Consider the following 21204-nt stretch of genomic DNA (forward strand, 5'->3'; position numbering starts at 1 on the left):
CACCTTAAGAATACTTCATACACAGTGCCCCCCAACCCCCACGTCTCAGTGTGGCTGTCCTTGCAGACATCTTCACTCTACCACATATGCAGGGGAAAAAAATGAAATGAATTTTGCAAGAATTATCTCCAAAAAAGCACTAGAACCTTGAAGAATAAAAGAGCAGTATAGCCCACTGAATCCTGGTATCAGGGCAGGGGATTAATTGAACACTAAATAGGAACTTTTTCTGATTTTTTTTTTTAAACAGATAGCAATTTTAAAGAGCCAAAAGAAAATCTGAGAACTTGTTCGAGCAAGTGCTCCAGAAATCAAAAGCAGCAGTGGTGGTTGTTTCTCAGGAAGTTGTTATTCTCTACCTTCCAGTTAGCCTTAAGAGAAGACCGGAGTCAAAGTGCATTGGTGTATTTACCTCAAGGATATTGTGGGCAAACTTCAGATTCCCAAAACACAGAACATAAGTTATGGATACTTTGTTATAGTCACTCAATCAGATGTGAACAATTCCAGCACGTTGTTCTTTTGCAATGTACTCCATAAGCAGCTTATATTTATCCCCTTAAGGCACTTTTGCATTTGTTTTTCCAAGTGTTCACATATCGGTAAGCGGAAGCTGAAGTGAATACGTTACAGATGGACACGTTCTGAGGTAAAACAGTCCGTCTTCAAGTACTTGGCACATGGAAGACTTGCAAAAATCTGAACTGAAACAGTGCTGCACTGCATGAGAAGTCATTTCATGTGCAGCTAACTGCAAACTCTGTAGGTTAAGGGTATGTTTGAGCCATTTCATGTTCACTAGGCAATAAACACATCTGCACGTGGCAAGAACATACCCTTAAAAAAAGCATCTCATACGGAGTTTGTGATCCAGCTGGGTTGAATGGTTTCAGTAACAAGAATTTCAAGCACTTGATCATTTACTGGGAAGGTGGGAAATATTTGGAAGAGTCACCAAGTAGCTACTTGAAAGAACACAGAAGGACATGCAGTTTCTGTTAAATTTGGTGCTCTTGGGAAAGTATTACTTAATTACGTGGTGGGGAATACCAAAGAATTCTCAAGTTTGACCCAACTTAGTTGTTTGCACTGGTAGGTAGTCACGTGCCTACAACAGACAAGCTGCAAAACCAACACAAAGTGACATCTAACAGTTGTAAGTTAGAAAATCAGTGAAAAAAAACCTATACAGACATCTGATCAGAGCCAACCAAGGGAATGGGCTTGTAGAACCCACTGGTTACAGAAGATAAGGATGGTGCACAATGGGAAATTGCTAGGAAGTCACATGCAACCATTCTGAATCAAATCTCAGATTATCTCATGTTCGGTTTTATTTTAATTAGGATTTGAGATGAGAGTTTTCACCAATAAAGGTCTGAAAGCCTTTGATCATTCACTTTATCGGACTTCTATTTAATCTACTGAAAAAGCAAACAGAAGATCTGTTTACATGGACACCTCAAGCACAAGAGTTGAAAAGATTAAAGTAATACAATTAGCAAGGACCTGTGAGAGCAAGACTTAATCTCTACAAGTAACTTTCATTTCAGCTTCAGCACAAATGAGCCGAAATGTTCTTCCTCCAAGTGTCAAAAAAGGTTTCTCTCTATTATTTTTCTTAGCTACGTTACCACACCACTGAGGAGATCTGACAGGATGTTTTCAGATGGGTAAGACACAGTCTTTTTAAAATCAGAATTAATTTCACACTAAACTTCAGATTTTTAGCCTTGTAAGTTTTTCATGACACATCATGGACTTCCATTGAACAGCAGTGTAAAACTAAGCACCGGAAAACATACAAAGATGTCTAAAGGTACAGAAAATCTTTTATTAGAATCTAAGTCAATAATATACGTGACCCAATAAAAGTCTTCCTCAGATGCTATAACAAGTATTGAAATGCCACGTTTTCAAGAGACCATCTGCTGTTTTGACATTTTATGACAATTTCCAAGCCTTCTAGCAACTCTTGACTCTACCTCTTGCAATAGCATGTTTTGCAGTGAGATTTATCCTTGGAGTTGGGCATCAATTTATCATACATTTATAATGCTTTAGAAGTTCTTTCACATTTCACTTTGTAACAAGGTAACCCACATTTTTCAGCACTTCACTGTAAGTGAAATATGCCCATCTGATAATGCTGGAGATTAATTGTCAAAGTCAGAGCAATACATGAGCTGTTGCATATACTTAATTCTTGACTTACCAAAAAAGAAAGGTAAGCAACACATGTTTTATTTTGCTTAAACAGCAGTGTTCATACTGTTAATAATGCTAGTAGTATTATAAAGACAGCATTTCACTAGTTGTCAGAACTGAAGTCAAGTTTTGAAACTGAGGTCATAGCCTTCCAATAAAACAAGTCCTAATTATAATCAAGAAACAATCAAGGGATGTTGTGTCAAGAGCATCAAGAGAACTTGAACAAACTTGCTTCAGCAGATATTCTTTTGCAGCTCCCAGGTTGAAATTTCATCTTGGTCACTGGCATCCTACTGAAATCAGCATACTTGAGTTTTCATTTGAACCAGGTGGCTCAGTTTTCAATGCTCTGCTCATCATCTTATGAAATATAAACCACATCTACTGGTGTAATTTGAATGATACCCAAGGTTTGGAGCTTGAGATTAAATACATCCCTGCACAACGTAAGAGCTTAAAAAGTTACATATAACACAAAACGTTTCCTACCATACATAGCATGCGTCTGTTCATGCGCACCATACTGTGTTGCAGAAGAAGATACTAAACCAGGCTGTGCGTGTGTTGGTGGTGCCATCATTCTAGCGTTGCCCTGTATTACAGGGCTATAAACATGAGGATGCTGCATTCAACAGAAAGAAGAAAACAGAGAGTTACTTCGAGGACTACCTACAAAGAAACAAGCATCATCTAAACAGTAATTATGTACTTAGAAAAAGTAGTAGCTCAGCCTTACTAAAATGCAGAGCAAACGGAAGGTTTCCTATTAAGAGTTCTCTCAATTGTTTTACAACCACGAGGACATACTCTGCAGTGGGCTAGGAACTGGCATGAACCATTGGCATATCACGTTTTGGCCACTCCAATAATGTAGTAAGCTTATGTAAGTAATTACATATTTATCCAGTTACATATGTATATTTAAAAGCCTTTGAAGTAAGAGGAGTACATCAAATAGTTTATTTTTAGAATACAGAACTAGGAAATACCCTGGCCATGACCTGTAAGGAATTCTTCAAAGAGCTAAAAAGGCAGGATCAATAATAACTTCTAAACTGGCCTTAACATTTGTTAGGGCTTTGAAGCACAGTACTACACCACCAAGTATGCTCCAGAACACAGAAACTGTTCACAGTGACTGGAGACAACTGGGGGGTTGGGGGGAACTTACCATGTACACAAGAAAGACCCTTACCTGAGATTGGTAGTGTGGCACATGCTGCACAAGAGGCTGATTAGGAAACTGTTGGGGACTATATGCAACATATTGTGTTGAGTAAGCAGGTGGCGTAGCTACAATTGGAGGGCCTGCTGCAGAGGCAGGATGCATCATGGTGCTCTGATGGTGTTGGTCTTGCCGTTGCTGTGGCATATTTGGTACTACAAAGCAAAGAGTGCCTCACATTAGAAACACAGGACGAAGAACGACCCATCTTCCTGAAAGGTTTTACGTTACATTGTCACTGTGACCAAGTACAATATCCTCACCCCTCGCCTTTAACCACATAATAGAGCTCTAGCTATCAAAAAGGAACAGCATGAGAAGGAGTTCCTCTGAGAAACATTTGATTTTCATCACTGCCTTTGAGCCATGCATATGGCCACAAACCCAGGGTCTGCTTTTTTTTTTTTTATCAAGGAAGGAAGGAAGATGGAGGGAGAGAAAGACTGAGAAGAATCAGTACCGGAAAAGAAAGGTCGTTTCAGGATACCTACATTAATCAAATTTGATCCTGTCCCCTTCAAGAGGCTTAATTCACCCTCTGTGGGAACTACTCAGCAACTGTTCCATCAAGTGGAAAGCCGAGTCTGTTAAAATTCCTTGTGCTTATAGCTGAGGAGAGCAGAAGAAAGGTCTCCACAAAGCTGTGATTTGAGGTGTTCACTTATTTTAAAGCTCTGTGCTACCCCTCAGGATAGCAGAAAGCAGCTTTTAGGTCACAGTCAACACTGAAGGGGACAAGTCAACCCCTAAGAAAAGGAGGAGTAGGAATAATTAGGGGGAAGAAAGATTAACAGAGCAGAGCACTGTAGTGTGGGGACTACCTGAGCTACCCTGGTAAGGCGACCAACCGAACCACAGCAGCAAGGCACTCGGAACAAACTAATTCAGCCTACTAAGCAACAGGGTGTGAGAGTTCAAGGTGAGCTCCAGCTTGCTGCAGTGAGACCGCGACTAAAAACTACGCTAACTCAAGCACCTGTAAACTCCACTGCAGTGTGCAATGTAGACAGACCCCTTAGAGAGAGGAAAGGAGGAAAACGTTGAACATGCCAATGATGATTGCATTTACACTGCAAATCAACAATAGAAAAAAGTCAATACAGGATGCAACTCGAAGGTTAACTCCTGCAGCACAGCCTATGCCACGCACGGAATGGCTAAGAGGAAAATAATGAAACCTCAAAAAAGAATTCAGAGGAGGAGAGCGGCCTCATACAGCCAGGGCGTGGGTAGCAATGTATTTCTGATTAAAACAATCAGTGTTACCAACCAAAAGACTTCACGGGTCAGGCCACAGTAAAGTTAGTGTGTTTTAAAAGAGAAAGACATTGCTGGGTTTTGTCTTCCCTGCATTCATAAAGGCTGCTTGTTTATTTCTGAGCAGCAGAACGGCTCTTTTAAACAATTTCCTCCCCCAGTGACTGGAGCTGCAGCACTGGAACCTGTCATCATGAACCACCATATAAAACTGCAAGAAAGCATGCACTGTGCAGAGTGAAGAGCACTAGCTGAAACATGAGGATAAAAACAAGAAATTCATTTTTCTGGGCCTTCACCGCACCGCACAGCAGCGTGCGTCTCGCCACACATGTTCTCGTCCCCAGAGGCACAGGAGCCACTTGTTAAAAACACAGTATTGTTAGTCCAGCTGTTTGGTTACTGTTGCAAAAAGGAATGCAAAAGAACAAACTGGAACCAGCAGTAAGTTCTTTCCAGAAGAACAGCATCGCATACCCCTTCTGAACAAACAGCAATTTCACTCGTTGACAGAACCCCTCTATTCAAGCAGCATCCAGGGCGCTGCCGTAAACCCATACAGAAAGTTCCCTTTAAGTGAACTCATAACATTTACTGTATACAGGAGACGATCAGCTCACCCTAACATTCTGAGTAATGGAGATGCTTTCCTGTCTGTCAAACCAAGCAACTCCCCATTACTCAAACTTAGCACGTTGTGGCTGAATTTGTTTCTCTAGAAATGTATTATTTCCACCTACTTCCCTTTATTAAAAGTAGCATTTAAAATACGAATCAAACCAGATTAACACAGATTAGGAAATACACCAATATTCATAATTTATTCATGCTGCATGCAGACTAAGAACCAAACAGGCAGTATTATTCTCACCTTTACCTGCTCTATATGTCTTGGCTTGGTTCACTGGCATGGGCGTCATGGGAATAGGATACAAAGGCTGGAAGAGAAGGAGTTGAAGCTGTGATATTCCTTTAAAAACTGAGCACATGTCTGGGTGGGGGCCTCCCTCAGCTTTGATCTGTTTTACTCAATTACGTTCCGTGGTTTAGTAGCGTGGTTTAGTCTGCCCCACCTGTGGTATTTTCTTGGATGGCTGTGATTAAGTCTGCACATACAAACAACTAAGACCATATGGTTTGCAGCAACCAGCCAAGTAACAATACTACTGCTACTTCAAGCAATGAAATAAATCAGACAGCTTTAACAGATTTGAAATCCTAGTAATCCCTACAATGACCAGAAATTAGTGGACCCAGCTGGAAGCTAAAGACGAAGAAACAGTTGCTTAAAACTTAAGAGAGTAAGTCTATGCGTGGAGGACTGAGGAAGAAATCTGTGCAGATTAACAATGAGGAAGAGTGGCTGGAATTTACAAGAGTTTTGAGATGATTAGTACATCTAGGTTGAGGTTACACTGGGAAACATCAGTATTTACATAGCTAAAACTTAACAACAGCATAACTGTGCCTGTATTTACAATGATAATACCAGCTGTATCATTTCAGGGTTTTAATTTCCCTCATCCATGTCTCAACTGGCTGAGAAGCATCTGAAAAGCATTAACAAGTTTGCAGCATATGCTGCACTTTACCTGCACGCCTGGACTCACTGGAACCGGGTACATCATATTTGGTGCAAAACAAACAGGCTGAGTGTACACTGGAGTTGGCTGCTGATGACCCACCATGGAGGGGCTAGGCTGAGCTTGCGGACGAGGGGAGGTTGGTGTAGTAGAAGGTTTTGGCTACAAAGAGAGTTCAGCAATGCATATACAAAATTAGCTTGATCATCCTCCAAGTTAAAGGTTTGCTTATAGAGATCTATTCAAAGACAGCAGTAGGCAGAATCAAATAACTTACTTGAGCAAAAGAGCGAGGGTTGAACTCCTTTGCATTGGGATTAAGTGTTGATTTTCTAACTTGCCTAAATATAAAGAACAAAAAATTATGTCCAGCATGATTCTTTTACAAGCCTATCTGCAGAAATTCCATAACAATTCCAAATGTAAAGAGATCAAACACCTCACTCCCATCTGTGAGTCAGATTTTTTAAGAACTCTGACAACATGCACAAAGCCATTCTTACTGACGTATTATACTTGTCCATAAAAAAGTTTTCCTGCTGTTGATACTACAGTTCACATGAGCCAAGAAAATATTTAAGTAAGCATTAGATATGGATCAGGCATCAGCAGGAGCAGAGTTCTTTATGCAGCTCTGCCACTGACTCATGACATGACTTTCAGTACAGTCACTTCACCTATTGTCTTCTCTGCATGATACAGAGAACTTCTATCGGCCATATAAACAGTAAGATATTACACGTCTAACAGCTTTTCCTACAAATGGCTAAATGTTAGTAACATGTGCTTATTCCAAAAGGCTTAATTACTCACTCAGATGTATCCTTCTTCTCCTCTTTGTCCTCTTTCTCTTGTTTACTTCCAGGCCCGGATGTCTGTACACCTTGTGAAGTTACCTCAGGCCCTCGCTTCTGCTCAGAACTATTACTTATAGAAGGAGAAATACTTGGACTATTAGGTTTGCTACTGCCACCATTAGAGTTGGTATTACTGCCAGGTTCTATGATAGATTCTTTAGGGGTTGATTCTGTCTTTTCTTTAACTACATCTCTTGATTTTTCACCTTCTCGGGTTTTGTTTAGCAGCTGATCCACTGCATCTGAAGAGGAACTTGACTGTAACTGAAAGAAACCAAAGGAATATAGTCAGTAAACTGATATATGGAAGTAGGGAAAAGCAATCTAGTGCTATCACAGCCACAGAGCAAAACACAGTCCTGTAGGCCTCAACCCCCTGGAAATGACCTATTAAAACACACATTTCCTTCCCTACTAGAAAAGAAATCTATGAGAATCGACAATGTTTTAAGCCTAAACTGTGAAAGAAGCTGTGCAGTGACTCAACTGACCTATATGCTGATTAGGAAGTGACAGGAAAGCTTAAGACAACTCTCTGGACTCATTCCCCTGCATGATTTAACGGTACAACTTGCAATGCTAACCTGATTTAATAAACCACCATAACCAGCAAATAAGTAATATGAATTCATTTTTCCTCAGCAAAACCCTTTATTTAATTCTGAAAGAACTCCTCCATAAGGAGTGGAACTGCAATAATTATTTGTACCTAATGATCAAAAGGGTCCCAAGTGCTATTTTCAGTGGACAGTCAATACACACATTTACATGTATTAGGCAATTGTGCTAGCAAGAGTCAGCATTGATTTTGTAATACCCAGCACAAATTCTTATAGATATTTTCATAAATTAAGCAGGAGGGGTAAGGACCTGTTCTCCTGTTAACACATGCAGTGTATTCAATTTGTTAAGGTAACCCGGACGCACAGGAGAACTCTGATGCCATTAAAATACAGAGAAACTTACCCTAAAGTCATTCTTAAATTTCTTTAAATCATCAATCTGTTTTCTATGTTCTGAAACAATTGGAGATACACCTGCCAAACACAAGACCAACATTGTCCAAGCATTTCCAGCACAACTTTTATACACATTACCAAGTCTGCAAAACAAGGCGACATTCGCATATCGAGCAATGAAACGGTGACATCATTTAATCTGTAATTTGGGAGAATTCCCTGAACTACATGTATGAACACACAAAATCCCTCTGTGAACCACAGCATTACATAACTGATACATCTACAGCTCTAAAGCATCACACCAAGAGACAAGCCCTGAGGTGCAGGGACTGCACAACTTGGCGGAACGCAGAGAGCAATAAAGCCCTCAAAACACAACACACCAGCGTTTGCCCTGGGCAACCTTGTGTAGCTCCAGGCCTGAAGGTTGGTGGCCCTGCCTGTGCCAGGGGGGTTGGAACTCTGTGACCCTTGGGGTCCCTTCCAACCCCATGCCATTCTATGATTCGAGACATGAAACACCCAGGTCATTCTATGGTTGGACTTGATGACCTTAAAGGTCTTTTCTAATCTCAATGACTCCATGATTCTAAGCTCAACAACATGAAATGATTGTTTTGGGAACTGTGTGAACAATCAACACTGCAGAGAACCCCAAATTTAAGGCATAATGGGAAGAAGCACAGTTAAAAAACCTATGCTGACCACCATGTTCAAAAGTATTGTGAGCACAGCTCCTAAGTAGAAACACTCTTTCAGTCTGAAGAAGTTAGTTCTGACCAAAAACTAACTTTTTAAGTAGGAAAAAGAAAGAAGGGTGGGGAAAATCAGAAAAAATATAAGGAAAAACCAAGTGAACAGATATCACATCTTCCACAGGAGCGTCTCGACACTTTGTGTTGATGAAATGAGTCAAGACCAACATTTAAAGTTGTACGTCTGTCACCTGTAACTGCATGACCAAATTTGCCTACAGAATATCCAAGTCAGGCTGCTTTCAAATCTTCCATTAAATGCTAATAGCAGTCAAGATAGCAGGTTTAGTGCTTGGAATTCCCACACTACTCAAGTACATATTAAAGCTTTTGATACAAACCTTTGTTTTCAGGTTTAGGAAAACTAGGAGATGTCTCACTTGGCTTTATATTCTCCTTGTTTCCAGTTGCAGAATTTTGCCTCTGGTCCTGAAGCCTAGTATCTTTAGCTACAAAAGAAATTGCCAGAGTTATTCTTATACTGAAGTCAAACTCACCAAGACAGAAACTGAGAGATTTAACCATGTTTAGCTTACAGAAGAGAAGCCTTAAGTTACACATTTTCTGCTGACAAGTACTCTCAACCCCTTCCCTACCCTACCCTACTTTCTGTCTTTAAGCCAAATGAAACAGTCCCAAGCAAACACATCTCTCATCATACACAGAACTGTAACTAGGCTGAAAAAACTATAAACTGAGAACTAATTACTTTCAGTAGTCCAAACTCTTCATGCAGAATGCTACAAAGATTTGAGATGTCTTAGACAACAGACATTTGACTGAGCTCTTGAATGTGGGGGTATTTTTCCCCTTCCTTTCACTATACTGAAAATATCCTTTGAAAGCTGTGGCCTGTTTAAATTAGAAAACAGCCAGGAACTCAATGGAGGATTTTTTTCAAACTAAGTCAAACACCTACAAGCCCATACTTCTTAAAAGGCAGAAGAAATCAAGCATATGGACTTATCAAAAGCCCTCTCTCCAGCCTTGCTTTAAAGCTAGCATCATGAGAAAAGAGGACCTCACTACACAGTAAAACTAAACCCATTGGAAGTTTTCCAATCATTCACAAAGCAGCTTTGCTCTTCGATTGACATATTCCTTGTCAAGGATTAGTGAAAGGGAGAATCTGCAAGCTAGCAAGGGTAACTCACCTTCACTGGAAGGGGTAACTGCTCTGTTGGATGCAGGGCTGGCAGGAGTAGGAGAGGCAGCTGGAACAGGCATGGCAACAGATTCAGTGGGAATAGTACCAGGCTGTGGAGAAGGCAGAGCTGGTCCCGTGGGAGTGCTGCTCTGCCTTGGAGACCTAGGCCTGTGTGTTTTAGGGGATAATCTTGGAACTAGAAACAAACAGGAAAAAATAGTTATAGGATAAGTCTCCTCATCTGCTCAGCAGTTTGCTTATTTTTAAATTACTTAAAACATGCTTTAATATACTTAGTGGAACATTAGATAGTAATTGAAAACCTGTTTACCTTTCAGGTACATCTCCTAGTTCCTTACAACGCAGCATTTCTGCTAAGTGGTGCCATTTTTTCTGCAGATTGTCCCCTAATACACATCACTGCCCTGGAGTCCCACCACAAACCTGCAATACGGTCCCCAGCCCCCCTGTAGCCCAACTACAATAGCTCACATTAACACAGTTTCAGGCAGAACAGAAAAGGTGGTCAGGTCTCCATACAAACAGATGTATAACATTTTTAAAAGGGCTGAAAAAACACATCCATTTACAGTGTACTCTTTTGGAGGTTTGCCAGCTGGAAAAAACCCAACATATCCTACTGAAAGAATATTTCTTGATGTTTATTTTTGTCCCTGTGTTAAAGCAGCAAGGAAAGTTTAAATTCTTTGAATGGTAAGTTGTACCTCCTGCTTCCTGAGCACCCCACTGTGGCTAGTTAGTTGCTTTACATCGTATATAAGCTTCAAGTGAGTGAGGAGCAAGAGAGCCAAGTCGTTTAACAGTCCTACTTGCATGTTAATAATATATAGAGGGGGAAGATGAATCAGAGATAATGCCAAAACAGAAGAATTTCAATCTTTCCCACAAGGCAACAAGTCTATGGGGGTCTAATTTATACCTTCTTTCTAAAAAAACCTTTCCCACTGCACTCCTCCAGAATCCTAGAACTGCTAAAAAGTACCAGGCTCCAAACTGTCGCCTCCTTGCCCTTTGATTCAAGAAAGCAGCTGCTGACAACTCACTAGAACACAGTTCCAACCACAAAAGCTCAAGACTATAGGAGCCTGTGTCACACCACTGAGCTTGAAATTTGAAGTCAAGTATTTTTTAAAAATGTTAACTGATTCAAAAAGAAGAGACACTGACTGTTCTGCCACTACAGTACTTAGACAAACACAAAATGACCACTTAAACTTGCATCATTTTTAAAGGAAAAGTATATCCAGCTGAACTTAAATATAATTTCATTTTATCTTGACACCAACCTTTCTCTGTCCAAACACCTGCTTCATTTGTAAACCACAACCCAGTTACACAGCCATTACCCAAATTCAGCAATGCAACTGAATGTATAGAGGTTTTCTCATCTCCTTCAGTAACTTTCCTGAACATTACTTCTTACAACAACCAATTCCCACATTTTTCTTTCCTTTTTCTTCATACAGTACCTGACTTAACCTCTCTGCAGGTGCTGCACTTGACAGACTGACTTGCCAACTATTTTACTAAGCTAACTGGGAACATCCTTCTCCCCCTTCATCTGAGCAAGCTAAGTTAGCAGACCAGTGTTTATTCAGAGCCTGAATTGCCTAGAAATGCAGCGTTCTGCTTAGCATTCACACTCTAAGTACCCCTGGGAAGCCATCTGCAATAAGCCAAGCTTTACCTACCCCCACTGACAACTGATGACCACGTCCCACCTGAAGGGCTGCCTCGGGCCACTGCAGTAGTAGATGCTTCCCCTGGTGCATTATGAGATACAAATTCTAAGCCACTTGAAATTGTACCCCTACCAGTAGAGACTCTGTGACCTCGAGGGTGCCGTTGTGCCTTAGGAGACATCCGTGGAGGCCCTGAGGAAAAGAAAACAACCCCACACAATAAGTAACGTAACGCCCATCACCAAGAGTACTCAAAAACTCTGCTTTAAAACTGAATTTAATCTAATAACTCTCAATAATGCAGTAATACAGTCAAGATATTTAGACTGACATCGACTAGAACCAGGGATACATGAGACTAAAAAGCCCAAGGCATTGGTCCAGCCAGACTACCAACACACTCATCACCTTGCTAGGACAGTTCATGTCCTTTGCTATTTAGAAGCTTTATCAGAACTGAAACAGGCACACAAATCCTGGATTCAAAACAGTTGAACCCAAGTATCAAGCACAGTTCCAGATTACCAAACATTGTCCAGAAAAGAAAAACAAAAAATGTCCATTGCTTTTGCCATGTGGTCAGTGACACCGAACTTTGATTTCCAGAGCAGTCACCACTGGCTGACCAATGCTCATGGGGAATTTCAGCAGAGCATTCTGCACTGAGGCTAAATTGCCTACAGCAGGTCACAACGCATTTACAAGTCAGCAAAACTGAACTAAACGAGTTTTTGTTATCCCAAGGTTCAAGTCATGCATGTTTAACGCCAGAAGCTAAAGTCATAAGTGAACACAGTAATTCTGAACAGCTTATACAGCTGCCACAGAACAGTTATGCTCAAGCCTAAGTAGAAGTACAGTTTCTACATCCTAACAAGACATTTTCTTTAAGAGATCAGACTCAAATGTTGAGACCTCAAAAGGAAAACTAATTGTGTATCACCAGAAGACAAGCTGGCTGATTACAGTTCATTTGTAACGTAGGTAAGTAATAGAGAGAAGTTCAGATAATGGCTTTCTGGTTTCAGGTAGGATTCCAAAATATCAAGTACCTCTTCTGGTTACATGAGTCTTTAAATGTCAGCCTCTATTTTAACCATGAATCTAAAGTACACTTGGAATTATATACAGGCAAGTATTTTAAAGAATACACACTTTCCAGCTATCCTCTTCTAGCAGCAGGAATTAAACACTGCAGCAGTTCACTGCATGCCTGACATATCAATCACTAAAAAGTAACTGCATTTGCATGTGGACTCTGGGTATCTTACTACATAAAAAGCTCAACAGTGATGAACTGAGAGTAGCGCGCTGTACAGACATGCCTACTACCATCCGCTCTCTGGTTATGGCCCTTCTCAAGCATTTATCAGGCAAGCTGCAGAACAGTGTTACTGATTCAATTAGTGGGATGACTGCTCGCTCTCCCATGGCTCCAGTGGAGCCAGCTACAGCAGAGATTGCAAATTTCCAGTGAGTTTAGTGTAACCGCTTTGCATTTTTTCCAGGCTTGGTTGGCAGTGTTGTGCCAGGTAGTTTTTAAGTGCACTTACATAAAATAAACATGTGTTCCTTACTGTACCCTTGGAGGACAAATAAATTTAAATTCAGATACTTCTGCATCCAGTTACTGAAGACTCGTGGGTCAGCCTTTCTCTGCATATTACTGACTGCCAGGGAACTGATTTACTTCTCTGCCTCAACACAACCAGATCTAGTCTTCTACAGATTCACCTTTGCAGCAGCTATCCTATCTCATTCCACAGTGCACTTCTCTGAATACAAAATTATTATTATTGTTGTTACTACTATTCTCACTATTATCATTATTACTATTATTATTATTAGTTTACAAAAGGTAATCAAATTATTTAGTTAAATTTGAAACTGCTTTTATTGTGGAACAATAGAGGTTTCTATTCCTAAACATGCCCTCCAAAGTTATCAGCTCCTGCATGTTGCTGTTGGTTAAGACACTGAGCAGCGTTTACAAAGCTGAGTTTATTTCATACCAACTTGGGAAATTTCACAGCTTTATTTTGTTTTTGTAAAGTTCTTCAAATAAAAAGGTTAATAGAAATAGTCTGATAAACTAAAGTTAAACACAAATTATAGGTTAAGTAATGAAGAGGAAAAACAATTTTGTAATTAAACTCACAAAGGAGTTAAACAAAGACAAACAAAAACATGAACAAATCGTGGTATTGTACCTTCTGAAGACATGCGTTTAGGCATAGTAGAGACAGGAGCTGGAGAACCATGAGCAGAGGGGTGAGACGGGGGCCTGGAGGGCCGCGAGGGGGGCCTGGAGGGCGGCCGTGTAGGGGTGGCTGCCCGAGGTGGAAGAGAGTTGGGACCTGACTGGTAGCGAGAAGGTGGGCGAGAGGAAGGAGATGGGCAAGGCGATGGCCAGGGAACACCTGACAGAACAAATGATATGAAGGAAAGTATAAAAACTAAAGAAAAATTATGGGGAAAAAGGTCAACAGAAAAAAAAAAGTAAAATATGACAAAATGATTTTTCATGTTTAACCCTTTGGGGATAGATTAGTTTATTTCTGCAACAGTATCATAGTCTCTGCAAGGTTATTTCCTCCACTTCGGGTCGAATTTAATATCTAAACGTCACAAACTCCCCAAAGGGTTAAGTAGGATCTACAAATACTACTAAGGAATAGACAGTAAAGTTTGATCTGTTAGCCTATTATATATATGTTCTATAGCACGCACCACTCTTGACAAGGTCCTTAAATAGCTCCCAGAGGTTCTCAAACAGTGGTTCACATATAGTATCGACTACACAAACTGCTACTTTCAAACCAAATGATGAGCAATATCAATTCTAGGAACTGTATCTTTACAAAAAACAGCGGTGTTCAGTGTCTGAATCCTGACATTTATGCCTATCACTTAGCTAAGTATTAATGTAGTATTTTAATCTAGGATATAGGGTTCACTGTTTCCAAAACAAAGAAATTGAATTCACAAGCCATTCTGAATCTTTTAGGTATGTGATGTTCATTCAGGAGAGTAACAGGATGACAGAAACCACAACTACTATGAACAAATTTCAACGTTAGCATTGTTTGGGCAAGACTCAGTTGCACACCCTTCATCCAGCTGACTCTGTGTTTGAAAAGGAAGTCTCACTTACCTTTCGATGGTTCCCAGACTTCCTCTCCAGATAGAGGCACTTGAGTATTATACATTTTTCATTTATTCGCAGCAATCTCACACAATAGCATTTTTAACTTAGAATGCCTCAAGGATAGGCTACTGCTGAAATCCATCTCAAAAAAGTGGTGTTTGGTTTACAAAACACCAATTCCTGCTATACAGCACCTAGTGCTGTCTGTCTGTAAATATTACCCATGGGTATAGCAGAAAATACTGAAATAGCTATTTGGAGAGAAGGGGCTTCCTTTTCCCCACATGTCTCTTCCTTTCCCAGCAATGGTGGGTTGGTTTTTTTTTGCCCCCCACCATTGTAACATCAGAGTGCTGCTTTACTCTCTTGCACAGGAGTTGATCCAGAAAGGAAGAATGATGCTTCCTCAGCTGCCACCTCCCTTTCACTAGGTGTCAGCATTGCTACTCCTCCACACAGAGAAGCAATACACCAAGCAATTTTTCACCTTTAAACCCACATAATGCACCATCATCTAAGACAAAGGTGACTGAGAAGGAAAACAAGGGACGTTTCCACTTCACAAAGCCACGCACAGTGCAGTCAAACGCGTGTTTCCATTTTGAGTAAGTTAAACCCAAATTGAAGTCTCAACCACTGTGTTAAATGATGAATGCTAACCTAGCTTACTAAATGCACATCCTATGACCACACCAGATGCAGTTTTCAACATAACTGGATAATTAGCTTCAGTTTTATAAGACACATTCATTTCAGGTATCAGATACTTGCCTCCGTTAACTACTCTTTGATCTGCTCCAGAGTTAGAACTGAATTCTGAAGTATGGGATCCAGACCTTGAAATCGGTGGGCCTGATCCAGACTGGCCCATCCTTGGTGAGTTTTGTCTTCCACTTCCCCAGGACAGGACATCTCTATTCCTCTGTCCAGGTGGAATGTATTTATTTTCTCTGAAACACAGCAAATTTCTGTCAGACAGAACTGAAAGACAATGAAAAGTACTGTACCTGTTCAAATGCTCTGCAGATACTTTCTATCTTTCTCAAATCAAGCTAAAGGAAAATTTGAAATGCTAACAGATGTTGACCTAACCTTCACCTCATGAATTGGCTTTTGATACTGACCACACAGTCCACTTTCTATGAGCCCACAGACACTGAATGATTTAGTACTAATGCCTGAAATTCTCCATGACATACCAAAACCACTGCCCTTTCCTGTAATTTGGTATGAATTCACCACAGTGACATATCAGAATGGGGAAGTCTGTTTCGCTACAGAGATAATACAGGGCCAGGCAGAGGTGTACAAATTAGTGTGAGTGCCAAAAACAGCACGCGATTGTTTACCCAAGGCTCCTAACCTAATCAGCCCTGCTGAAAAAGTATGGATTCAATGAGTAAATTGCTACTGTACCAAAATATATAGATGATTTAAATAAAAATACTATTCATAATGTCTGCAAGTACCTAGTGTTCACACCATGTCCTTCTCGTTCATTAGCATTTCTCTGAACAGCAGTATATTTTTCTTCTTCTGTTCTTTCATCATTTTCCAAGGCAACCCGAGCTTTGTATTGGGCACTTGATTCAATTTCCTCTGCTAATTGAGTTGCTCTGGCTTCCCGTTTTAAAAACTCTTCTGAATTATCTCTTTCTAATGGCACCCTAAAAGACAATGGAAAGGAAAAGAATCTCTGAAATGCATTCAAAAGCACAAAGGAGCTACAAACATTACACTGTGTTAATCCTAACCAAGACCGAGTAAACAAGGAACCTTGCTTTTAAGCCAGTAAACTTGCTGTCTTTTTCAGTATGTCAGTACTCCCAGACTGGTATGATACTCCACACAAATTCAGTGTCATTTACCTGCCTAGAGAGCTGAGGTCAGGGTGCACAGCTTTGCCTATATCTTGCAAAATCCCCAGTCCCTAAAGCTATGCAAAGGCTCCAACTTTTAACACAGTTGAGTGTGTTTAGTAATAAAAAGCCTTAGTCTGTTGTTTAGATAGGAAGCTACTGTAAGAGAGCACATTTGAATTTCTTTAGCTATTCACACGTTCCCAACAGACACAAGAGTCCCCAATCCTGCTGAAATTAGTGTGTGACATGCTTAATCCTTTGATAATTCCAGCCATAGAATTTCAGCTCTTCCTGTTACGAGTAACTGCAGAAAATATGAATGCAATACAGTAGAGCATGGGAACAGAAACCCACAACTCATTTACCACGTCCTAGAACCTCAAAACTGTTCATCCTGTGTATCTGTATTAGCTGACAGCATATTGCAAAAAGCAGAGGTAGCTCCCTTCAGAAAGCCACCAAGAACTCAACACATAAGCAATGAAATGCTGGAAGGGATAATTAGGTATGGACATCATACTTGGCACCCACCCATGGGTTTGGCTTTTCACCTGTCCTAATTTTTGGTAAAGTATCAGGTTTTATTAAACAACTTTGTGCTTTGTCTTTGATTCTGAGTTCCAAAAGTTGTTTCATCCAACCCTACTTTAGAATAAACTACATGAAAAACACAGCTGAGGCTCGCACCATGCTGCTACACTGGGTGTTATATAGTCACTACTGCACATATTTTGAATAATATAAAAAAGAACAAAGAAAGTAGGTGAGATACAAGCCAAGTATGAAATAATATATGCAAGATTACTCCAGTGTTGGTCGTGGAACTAGGAAAACAAGCAGCTTTGCCAAATTCTAAGCCAGCACTCAGCTACTGCATCAAGTTTTTCCCACACCCCCCGCCCCAGTTTTAGCCAGCCAGGACACCTACTGGCCTTATCAAAGGTAACTGCAAGAATATTAAATATAAACCTTACCCTTCAGCATAAAGCTTTGGCTCAAATAAGTTATGCATGAACATAATACATACAGACCCAGTCACGGGCCTTGCTTACCCTGTATCAAGCATACAGACAAGAAAGGAGAACACCCAATACATCCTCATTTATTTTAAGTGATTGGGGAAAAAAATGAAGGGATGCACACTAAACAAGAGGAAGGTAGACTTCACATTTTTTAGCAGGGAAAGGGCCATTAAAGATGAAACAAAGGGGATGGGCAAGATGACGTTGTTCAGAACCCCAGTGATGAGGGAAGCATGTGCAGCAGCTGATCAACATACTAATGCAGTATGTTTGCTGGAATACAAACTTGTACCTTTATGCTGTTTGACAAGCTATACCTGCTAATGCCTAGCTCTAGGAAAAGAAAACAATCAAACAAGAAATCCTTCACAATCCTTCAGTTACAGGAATCAGTGTTTAGCTACACTGATGCTCATCCCACACTTGGGAGAATCAGGAAAAAAGAGCTCCCCAGTTTAGCAGACCGATACGCAAAGCAAGATGTCTGACTAGGAAAGAAAGGAATTTGTCTCTGGCAGTTTAAAGCCACCTTCATGTTGTTAATCTGTTTCCATTAATATCCATAAAGCAGAATGATGGAAGACTAAAGTTCAAAAGTACAAAAAGTACTTAGGGCAGTGAAGTATACGAAAGAACAGCTTCCCCAGGATTCAAACGTAAGCCGATTAAGACGCTTTGATTATCACCGCGTTACAGGTCTATTTTAACAAAATAGTAGAAATAAAATAGCTGAACCAGAGACCTGTACACAAGTCCTCTGATTCTACATAAAAATCAAAATATTCACTGCAATTCCTGGACATTCAAGAGCAAGGTTAAGCTTTGGGGTTTAAAAGAGTGGGAAAACATGAAAAAAACGCTTTGCAATGGCTGGTGAACATCTGCAATCGATTTGTTTTGCAGTTGCAGTTAACATTATAGCTGCAGGCTATTGGGAACAGGTCCCTACTGCCAAAATAGCCAGAGCAGGCTTTATACTGCTTCCATGTTCAAGTCACTACTATATTGTAACTAAAAATTCAGTTTAGATCTGGACAAGTCTACTAAACAAGTTATCCAGAGCACACAAGACACCTCATAAGTATTAGCAACGTTTCAACATTCCAATACCAAACAGATCAATCATCTCATTAAAATTAGGGTTCAAACTGTTCCGTTAGCTTAAATGAAATGCAAACTACAGGTATAGCTATGTAAAGACAGATTATAGCTTCACAATTCAGCATTCTCCATCCTATTCACAAGCTTTTTTAAGGTTTTTTCTAAGAAATAAGCGTTGTTGCATGTTCAAATTCAGAAAATGTTGCAATGGGATGAACTGTGCCCATTTAAGGGAATATATAAAGATTACTACATCTCACTATTCACAGAGGGCTGGCAAGGTTTCTTAAGCACTATTCATTCATTGCTTTTTCAGTTACTCAATTTCACAACTTAGAAAGCGTGTAAAATTATTGTCAGAATATAAAGTTTGTCAAACCAGGGAGAACATTAAATACAAATCTAATAACAAAATATTTTGGAACTTACGTATAAGAAGATAAACTGCTGTCATAAGTTGATACTACACCATAATTTTCTTCATTGTAACGAAACATGTCATTGGGATCCCATCCATTAGACTAGAAGAAAACGATGCTCATTTTTCAACATGACATTGGAAACAACATTCCCTTAAAGTTAAGGGCTGATGGCAGAAGTTAAACCTTTTGCCCTGCTACCTGGGCCTATGAATTCACTGTCCAGATAACAAAGTTACTAAAGCCACAATTCATTTCCAGGAACTTTGCTCATCAGATGCACAGATTTTACCTTCAGTTTGTTTGTTTGTTTGTTGTGGTTGGTTGTTGCTGGGTTTTTCTCTCTTTTGGGTTTGCTGTTTAGTTTGGGTTTCTTTTAAGTACCATGCCCACCCCACACTAGACAATTACTGGCTGGCAAGAAATAAATAGCCAAATGCCTTTTCTAGAAAGTGAAAAAGAACACTTCTGAATATTAGAAACATCCCTTGCTGTGGTGAGTGCTGAACCTTTTCAGATGCACTACTAATGCAACTACCTGAGACACACGCCACAGGCAGAAGACCCCTGTTGATCTGCACAAGTTCCCCACTTTAGCAAAATTGCTATTGCAGCACTCAAACGCAAGGATAAATGTTTTGAATGTTTTATAAAAGCACTGACAGGATTAAGTATTCTAATAAATCTCTGCTGTACAATATGTACACTAAATTTGACAGGTTAACTGTTCTACCCAGACAAAGTTAATACGCTGCATGGTATCATGACTAGATTCTCCTCTAATCAGTAACATCTTCTTTCTTTAACATCCTGTGGTTTGAATACCTTACTAAAAAGAACACATGGATGAGAAAAAGCTGGCTGCTATGATATATAAAGAAATGTCGTTTGAGACCATACTCTTCATCTAACGATTCATAATCTACTGAGATTGTATCTGTGCTTATTAAGTCATGGGTCAGGCTTCCATCAATTTCCCTCCTCTTAGCTCAGAGACAGTTAGCTAAGCACAATTTCGCCATAATTTCCAAATGCAATGATAGTCAGACAGGAACAGTCTGATTAAACATAAATCACTTCAGTGTATTGCTGAATTTGGAGCCCTTAATAAAAGCTCCTCTTTCAGCTAGTCCATGAGTCAAACATGGCCCTCACCACAGCAGCTGCCATTTGTCAATATTTGCCAAAAGTGGCATTTGAAATCCAGCTATTCTTATTCAAATCGTAAAAAGGTACTGTGGCAGCTGCTAGCAAAGACTGAACATCCACCCATACAATGCAGGCCAGCAATTTTAGTCAAGAGTTCATTACTAGATTCAAATTAAGGAATTGTTGCCCAGAAAAATAGCTTATTTTCTACAGACTGTCACAGATGATAAAAAAGCATTACTTACAACATCTGTCTCTAGTGCCTCAAGCTCCTCGGTGGCTGTGGTCTCTCCTCCATCCCACGGTTCCAGATCCTTTTCCTTGTGTTCACCATTTACTTTAGCACTGATGGCTGAATCAGTAAAAGCATCTACAATGGAGTGGGGAGGGATGAGGGTGAAATCAGTTTGCTTCAGTACAGGAAGACATTGTACACATGAGTTTATCTGAGAAGCGACCAAATGCAGCTGAATCGCAGGCACATTAAACATTGTTCACCTTCTCTTCTACTTGCTGCACTCAACAGGGTTACATTAGAAAGGTGGCTACTCCATACCTGTGCAGACTAACCTCTAATGTATCACCAAACAGCAGTAATCACTTTCAGTTATTCCAAAACATTTTATACAAACTACACACTTACAGTTTTACTTAAAAAAAACCCAAAACAAACCCAAAACTTACCCAAGAATCCCCATTCCTCCAGAAAACCCAAGACTTGTATAATACACTTTTTCCTAAACCCACACAAAACTGCAGTCTAACATGCTACACAAATATTAAAAAAAAAAAAACAAAACATA

The 21204-nt window shown here is 40.0% G+C and overlaps 1 protein-coding gene across 1 annotated transcript in view; it reads right to left on the reverse strand.

Annotated features, from left to right (window-relative positions):
- ATXN2 (ataxin 2) overlaps positions 1-20892 on the reverse strand; it is a gene marked incomplete at its 5' end in the record, with an annotated part of 35011 nt that extends 14119 nt beyond the window's left edge. Inside the window, 15 exons of the mRNA XM_084272051.1 lie at positions 2701-2833; positions 3407-3591; positions 5565-5631; positions 6286-6438; positions 6554-6617; positions 7090-7397; positions 8100-8170; positions 9192-9299; positions 10005-10193; positions 11710-11892; positions 13911-14120; positions 15620-15798; positions 16318-16515; positions 19263-19354; positions 20647-20892. Coding sequence (XP_084128177.1) covers positions 2701-2833; positions 3407-3591; positions 5565-5631; positions 6286-6438; positions 6554-6617; positions 7090-7397; positions 8100-8170; positions 9192-9299; positions 10005-10193; positions 11710-11892; positions 13911-14120; positions 15620-15798; positions 16318-16515; positions 19263-19354; positions 20647-20892 — 2386 coding nt within the window. The remainder of the gene's footprint in view (positions 1-2700; positions 2834-3406; positions 3592-5564; positions 5632-6285; positions 6439-6553; positions 6618-7089; positions 7398-8099; positions 8171-9191; positions 9300-10004; positions 10194-11709; positions 11893-13910; positions 14121-15619; positions 15799-16317; positions 16516-19262; positions 19355-20646) is intronic.
- Between the last annotated feature and the right edge of the window lie 312 nt (positions 20893-21204).

The sequence above is a fragment of the Gallinula chloropus genome, assembly GCF_964237585.1.
Source record: "Gallinula chloropus genome assembly, chromosome: 17".
Lineage (NCBI taxonomy): Eukaryota > Metazoa > Chordata > Aves > Gruiformes > Rallidae > Gallinula > Gallinula chloropus.